Consider the following 7,449-nt stretch of genomic DNA (forward strand, 5'->3'; position numbering starts at 1 on the left):
AAAAAAGAATGGAGGCTTGTTGTCTACATTTTAATTTGGTAGGAGAGTCCCATTTCAAGACCATGTCATGTTGAAAAAAATGTGTATTTTTCAGAACACCATATGCGCTTTGAAAGTACTCCATTTATCAGTAGGTTTAGTTTTGAGCAAGCACGTATGGTAACTATTTTAACCACTCAATATAAACAAAATGAACGGAAGCTTATATCAGGGTAACCAAAGTTCAAAAGAAAAAAGTGTTGTGTGTGCTGGATTTCTGATGATTTAGGTCTTGGAAGACCTGAACAGGCAAGCATAGTATTGCAAGTAAGAAAATGTGAAACATTGCTAATAACTTGCCTCATATACATGACAGTTTTAGGTCATACAAGCAGCGGGTTAAAGAAAAACAGTCTATATGTGATGAACCAAGCCTAAGTCAAATAGGTAATGCCAATACAACCAAATTCATTACAATAGATGGATTTCAGTCCTAACACTGGAATGTAAATAAGCATAACAGAAGTGAATCATATAACGTGGTTTATACAAAGCACGATAGTCTTCCTGTGAGTACAACTTCTACCACACATAGCCTGTAAACAAAAGAAAAGATAACCATGAGTTATTTGTACTTATAATAGAGCAACATCACAACAGTTCTAGTTATCCGCGCTGTTACGTTGCATATATATAAGAGAAGCCATGCATGTACCTAGCTAGAACGAATCAGCCCATAGCATTTTTCAGACTCATTTCGTGTCCTCGGTTTCTCATGTACTTATAATAAAGGGGAGCCTTGGCGCAGTGGTAAAGCTGCTGCCTTGTGACCATGAGGTCACGGGTTCAAGTCCTGGAAACAGCCTCTTACAGAAATGTAGGGAAAGGCTGCGTACAATAGACCCAAAGTGGTCGGACCCTTCCCCAGACCCTGCGCAAGCGAGAGCTACATGCACTGGGGCTGCCCTTTATTTCGTGTCCTCGGTTTCTCAATGCTGCTCTAACTGTAGCATCTTATCTCTGTTTTTACCGCGGGTATCATGAATCCTTTTGCTTACATAGCAGCACGGTCTTCCGACATGGTCTCATGTAACAGCCGTACGGCTGTTTTATCTCCAAAAGATGATATTGCTGTATGCAAATAAACAGTCAAGCACATCATGCAACTGTCACATTTTGCTTCGATACTCAGCCACTGGTAGGCCAGAAGTTTGTAGAAGAATATCCAACATCATCATGTGAGGTATTTTCACCATCGGTGGAGCACCCTGTAGGTTTTAATGACATGCCGTAAATTTGCAGAATTTACAGGGAAACCTAAGACATTTTAGAAATTACTTCATACCTAAGACATAGAACAATTGGCATGCCGTCCTCAAACTATATTCTTTGTAGTCACAATAAAAGCTATCCAGTGTGGAGAAATAGGTATGCTGATTTATAAGACGCTCGCCACAAAATTCGATTATTAGTAGATGATCCAGGACCCAGGGAAAGCTGATTACACATTTGTTGACTGTCTATTGACCTGTGTTGTGATGATAGCATAGAATGACAATCAGAGTAATTGCTTAGCACTATTATTAGGTCTCAGGCTTCTCCTAGGTGTGTACCTATTTCTGAAACGTACATAGGCTAGAGAGGGAATCCATGATAGAACGAATATAAAAAGTTATAGTCTCCTTTGTCCGAACATCAAAAGTAAATTAGTTAAAGAAGGATTCAGAGAGCACCTGCTAATAAGCAATTGCATCTATCATGGTAAATAAGCACATCACATAAGGGACATCCAACATCTGTTTTTATAAGCTGCAATCATAGAACTGATTCTCATCCATCATCATCAAATTGAAAGAGAAATTACCTGTTAGTCGCTGGACAGCCGCCGAGGTTGTATCATGGGTTCTGAGCAAGAAAGGAGGCGAAGGATCCATGTATGGTTTCGTCTGGTCGACAGGAAGATATATATAGTAAGAAATGATACAGCTGAATATATATATAGAAGGCCCACTATTCGATCCAGCTGAAGCTTGTAATGAGCCTGCAGGCATCATCCAGACATATGTATAGTAAGCAATGACATAAGTTTATCACAATATCTCAAGTAACAAAGAACTGGTGAACCGATGATTTAATGAAAAATCCTTGAATGTGCAGATCCAAACAGTAATAGCAAGTTAAAGATCAAGTTGGACAGGGTAACGTCTAATTGGCATCACCCTTTTTATAAAAGTCAAAAAGATCTTAATGGCCTCGTGACTGAATAAGATGTGTAGATGGAGAAACCATGCGTATGAAGCTGCTCAGTACAACTTAACTGAATTCACTGACTTGAGGTAACGATGAAGAAAGAATAAAACATTCATAAAATGCAGATTCTCTCTTCTTTGAAGATATTACATGACTCGGCATCTTCTTGTAGGAAAGAACAAAGCAAATAAAGAAGGATAAAATAAGAACAAAGCAATGAACAGAGCATCAGGGAATCAGTAGAACAATTTCAGCTCACCATGTCGCGTCACCCCGCGGCTGACCTTCATGTTCAAATAACCAAGTATATCACATCATTTCTGGTTCATATACCCCTGGAAAACACAATGACATCAGTTAATGGCGTACACATATTTAAAAAAAACTATGAGCATATTTTCACTAACAATACACACACCAACACCAAAATCAGAAGAAACAAAATTGAGAATATGACAAGTGAACTTGGCACACGATAAATTTGACAGGCCAATGTATGACAACTTGTCATGTCCATATGGCAAAAAGCAATACTTGACACAAATTAATTTATCTGTAAAAATGACATAAGGAATGTACTCAATAAGCATGCTAAGATACAGTCAAGCGTCGAATGGGTTACTTCGATTCTGATATAGCAATTACACAAAAAATATAGTTCATAACAGCATGACAAGTGAGGTGAAAGCATTGATATATCTGAACACTTCATCATTTTACTGAAAATTAATATTTGTATGCCTTTTCTACTTGTGAAATATTTGTATTGTTTGACCATGATGTATTTTGTCTAAGTAGACGATGATATACTGAACTTACTGACAAGTATCAAATTCTTGATTTATTAGACATCTAACTAAGGGATATACAGGGACAGTTAACAACATTTACCGCTGCAATGCGGATGTACTGCATTTAGACAACAAGTGCCGATCATCAGTCCCAACACTGAAGATTCATTTCATTTTATCATCATTTTATCTAGAATAGATAAATGCAACAAATGATAGGAGTTGGGCATCGAATGGCGCCAAATGGCACAGTGTCCATGTCAAACCAAGAGTAATTGAAAATAAATGCTTGTCAATTTGGCAATACCAACGATCCTTTTAGTAATGAAAATTGAAGGTTCAAACTATGCAATAGAGTTTTCAAAATGCGATCGTAAATTCTCTCTATACAATTTTCTGTGTTAGCTCAAAGTTAAAAAGGCCTATACTGATTTGACATATATATATACCACTTTAATTAAAATAAGTAAGCTTGTTCTGTACAATAAGATGTAGATGCACATTTTAATTCAGTACCTCGCGTTGGTAATATATTTATTTTTCACTAAGCTTTTGATTGATATATCTTATTAAGGCGCAATGCCCAAATTCAATCCTGGAGTATTCTGAAACAGTTTGTGTTTCTTTAATATCTTTTCAGTTTTAGAAATTTAGGTGCTTGGTAAGAATTAGCAAAAAGCCCCCATTCGGACAGTTAGGAGAGGATGCTGCAATTTCCAAACTAAGTACAAATAGATATGTGATACACATGAAATAAATCATTATAACTCAGACCACACTAAAGTAGAACGAATCAAAGGTATGGACATAATAAAACTGAACTTCAGTTATACAAATATGCATCAACACAGTAGCCATTCAGTTCATAGTTTACAGGGGAAAGGAATAAACAACTGCATTGCTTGCCGGTTCGCTAGTGTTGTACAATGACAAATGCCAATACCTTGTTTCTCCAGGACCAGCAGCATGGTGGGGTCGGATGCACTCATCATCACTTCATGTGTGCGGAGCTCCCCAAGCCACACCCGTGGTCACCTCTCTTGCTGCCTATCCAACTCGCTGCACCATGCTCCGTGCTCACCGGTGCTATCCGTCGACCCGCTTTGGTCGAGGCACTACCAGGATGCTCGATTTCGCACGGGTCTCTGTTTCCTTGTCTAAATCCCGTCCAGAAGCTTCCCTACAGAGAAAGAAAGAGCATCACTGCTGTAGCTACCCAGGGTACTATAAATAGATGGATGGAAGCAAGACTAAAAATAAAAAAATAGAGCAGATAGTTCATTTAGTATAGCACTTTCCTTTTTCTTTTTGAAGGATCTAGAACAGCAGTTAGGACCAATAGAACTCCATTTTGCCGATCAGGTGTTAGCAAAAGGATAATCCCTCGAAATGCAATACATGTTGCAAAACAGTCAAGATCATCTATAAAAATACGAAGAAAAAAATACACATCTTACCCTTCTGCTTGCACTCCTCGACGGCCTGCTGCTTCTCCCTGTCATTGGCCGCCTCCCCTCCCCTGCAGCCACACCCCAGATCTGGAACATTAAAATGATCAGCAGACCAAGCACCATGATAGCACGCACATAAACAATAATACGCATGTACCTAGGAATTAGAGCAGCTAACCTTGACGAGGAGAACAGAGATGCAACAGATTGAGAACCTGCAAAACAAATGGGAACGATCTGGTCAGAGCACAACCATGGTACAGTACATACAAGCAAAAGAACACTGCACAAATAAAGGACCAAAACTGGACATATAGAATCTCCGGAGGTGGCAGTTAGATTCTGGCACAAGAGAGAGATTTCATCGCCTCCAGCTAGAGCTTGCCTGCGGGCTGTCTTACATTGCGTCCGACTCAAAGGCAAGGTGAGGAGGCAGGGGAGGGGGAGCAAAAGGGTTGGGAGGAGGACCTGCGAGGGCGACGACATCGTCCTTGCCTACCTTGTAGGAGAGGACGCTTCTGGAAACTCATGCATTGCGCTCACCGGCGCTCGCTGTCGCCCAGCCGACGAGTCTCCCCCAACCTCCGACCCCGCCCACATCCGCCGCTCCTTCAACCCATGCTGCTTCCGCCCGCAGCCACCGTGCCCTTCATGACCTGCGGCCCTGCCCCCTCTTCCTCGGCCAGCTCTCATGTCTTCCATCGCGTCGTCGATCTGGGATGTCCGATGCATCATGGTCGTCATCGCGCCGTCCTCCTCGATCTATGGCCGCAGCGAGGATGCCAGATATGAGGTGGAGACGAGCGGCGCAAGAGGGCCGCGTGAGACGAGCGAGGACGGGATTGGGTGCGGCGCACGCGGAGAGGATTTGGGCAGGGGCGGCGCGGATCTGGTGGATGGAGTAGCCCTCATCGTCCACCTCCCCTGTCCATTCATCCCGCCACCGAGCTCGCAGGGGCGGCGAGGAATAGCAAGCGGCGGCGAGGCTCCGGGGGAGGCCGTGGCGAGGCAAGGAGGAGGGATGGAGGAGGCGAGAGAGGCTGTGGGGATCGAGGGGAAAGGGGGCTAGGGTTTGGGTGGTGGCTGGTGCGGGAGTGGGACGAGGCGAGGATGGATTGGCTGCGGGATGCGCGGTGCGAGGTGCGGATTGGCCAAAACCTCATGCACGCGGCCACCGCCAACCCAGCCAACAAGCGCGCGAGACGAGCCCACTCGTCATTGGCCGGTCAAAACAACTGCGAGGTGAAAATCGTGTTTGATCTGAGGTGAAGATCTGACGGCCCAGACACGCCAGAAAGCCAGATCCGACGGCTGACGAAGACCGAATCGAGGGAGCCTCCTGAGAGCGAGTTGGCTAGGCTCTGTTTTCTTTTAAATGTGTGTCCTTTCCGGACTAACCCCTCCGGTTTATATAGACACCGGGGGAATCTAGGGTTTACATAGAGTCGGTTACATAAAAAGGAATCTTCATAAGCGGCCGCCAAGCTTGTTTTCCACGCCAAGTAGAGTCCGATCCGAACACGGGTTCAGTCTTCGGCCTTCATGTCTTCACAGCCCATCAGTCCGGCCCACGGATAACAGGCCGGACGCCCGAGGACCCCTTAGTCCAGGACTCTCTCAGTCCGCACGGCAGATTTGGTGGGGAGGAGACCGATGATGACAAGCAGCATGTCATCGGGGAGGCTGCTGATGAAGTCCAGGCTCGCCAGATGCGGTTTTGGCTCGAGCCGCCTCCGCTTGTTGGCTGCCTCGCCGTTCAACTCAACTGGCGGAGTCGCCGGTGTACACGTGTGCTGGTGTGTGTTTGTGTGCTGGGTGTGCGCGAGTGCGTCCTTCTATGCATGCCCCCGCGCAGTGGTGAATTATGCGCGAGTGCGTCCTCCACGCGGAAGAAGTGTGTCCTCAGTGCGCCTTCAATTTACTAACGTGCGGGGTGCTACCCTGAGTGGTTTCAACTTTGTTTACTTCACCGCGTGTCAGATGGGCATCTAGTTTACTTATTTTCACCCACTGCCACATGGGCCAGCACATGAAGATACAGAACACGAGCTGACAAGGCAGCATGTGGACTGGTTGAGAGGTCAACTAAACAATATACGGAGCTATACGCTGACACAGTGAGCGTATAATCCGTCGATATAGAGTGTTCGTGTGAGAGGGGAGGCCCGTGAGAGATAGTAGAGAGAGAGAGAGAGAGCCACTCCCGCGTGTGTGAAAGAGACATAGACAACACTCGATAGAAGTCGAGAAAAAACATGTGTGTCTTATGCAAACATATCACACATGCATCTTCGATAATGAAAGCAAGGTGAGGAGATAGTGTGTGGTTGTTTGCAACCGAGAGAGCAAGACCCCTAGCACGTGGCCAAGAGGGGTCTGACAAACAAGGGAGAGAGGTTGAGAGAGACGTACGGAGAAAATGCAGACATGGGGAGGAGAGAGTGTATGTTTGTCATAGAGATCCCCTGGAGATCGTGATGGGACTACATGGGTGGGAGATCGAGTGACAAGGTGTATGCATGATAGAAGATACCCGAGAGATACCGAGATAGACGTATGGATGGAAGGAGACAATACGTGTGTTCCTAATGGCTAGTGAGAGATAATAATACTTAGGAGGGAGTGCTTGCGCCTATGATGGAGTGAGGGATTATGGTATTTATTAGGGGGTGCGTGCCACATAGAGAGAGAACAAGGGCGGAGGGTGTTGGATGGGTCTATATGTATAGCGCGAGCGAGACATGTGTATGTTGAACCAGGGAGATATAAAGTTTGAGAGAGATTGAGGAGCCCCGATAAGGCTGAGTGGTGCGTCAGATAGCTGAGAGGGGGAAAGAAATATTCCATCCGCTCGATAATGCAGTGCATGCAATTTTTTTAGAAGTCAAACTTTGGAAACTTTGATCAGGTTTATAAAAATGTTATTTATATTTTCAATACCAAAGATACATCATATGAAACTACATCTCATGGTGAAT

At 44.5% G+C, this 7,449-nt stretch overlaps 1 protein-coding gene across 17 annotated transcripts; it reads right to left on the bottom strand.

The window, feature by feature from the left end:
* Positions 1–300: 300 nt before the first annotated feature.
* Positions 301–5,615, bottom strand: LOC119344389. 17 transcript variants are annotated; one of them, XR_005166639.1, is made up of 9 exons: positions 4,971–5,612; positions 4,650–4,686; positions 4,478–4,558; positions 3,964–4,200; positions 2,489–2,564; positions 1,844–2,020; positions 1,325–1,412; positions 695–1,247; positions 301–575 (listed from the first exon to the last, which is right to left on the bottom strand). XR_005166639.1 is itself a non-coding variant. In XM_037614840.1 (7 exons), the coding sequence occupies exons 1-4, from the start codon at positions 5,213–5,215 to the stop codon at positions 4,012–4,014; spliced, it is 552 nt and encodes a 183-aa protein (XP_037470737.1). In that variant the 5' UTR covers positions 5,216–5,615; the 3' UTR covers positions 301–575; positions 1,844–1,925; positions 2,489–2,564; positions 3,964–4,011. The 17 variants fall into 17 exon arrangements, 3 of the variants coding, with proteins under 3 accessions (XP_037470737.1, XP_037470736.1, XP_037470735.1); XR_005166638.1 differs by having other exon boundaries at positions 695–1,412; positions 4,971–5,613; XR_005166636.1 differs by having other exon boundaries at positions 695–1,507; positions 4,971–5,613.
* Positions 5,616–7,449: the final 1,834 nt, after the last annotated feature.

The sequence above is a fragment of the Triticum dicoccoides genome, unplaced genomic scaffold (assembly GCF_002162155.2).
Source record: "Triticum dicoccoides isolate Atlit2015 ecotype Zavitan unplaced genomic scaffold, WEW_v2.0 scaffold167479, whole genome shotgun sequence".
NCBI lineage: Eukaryota > Viridiplantae > Streptophyta > Magnoliopsida > Poales > Poaceae > Triticum > Triticum dicoccoides.

Bases quoted from the DNA above. Each gene is read 5' to 3' on its own strand.
- LOC119344389 (XM_037614840.1), bottom strand. From the start codon at position 5,215: ATGACGACCATGATGCATCGGACATCCCAGATCGACGACGCGATGGAA. The intron at 4,687-4,970 runs GTAGGCAAGGAC...TTTGTTTTGCAG, and splicing joins GAAGCGTCCTCTCCTACAAG to GTTCTCAATCTGTTGCATCT. The intron at 4,201-4,477 runs GTAAGATGTGTA...CTTTCTCTGTAG, and splicing joins CGAGGAGTGCAAGCAGAAGG to GGAAGCTTCTGGACGGGATT.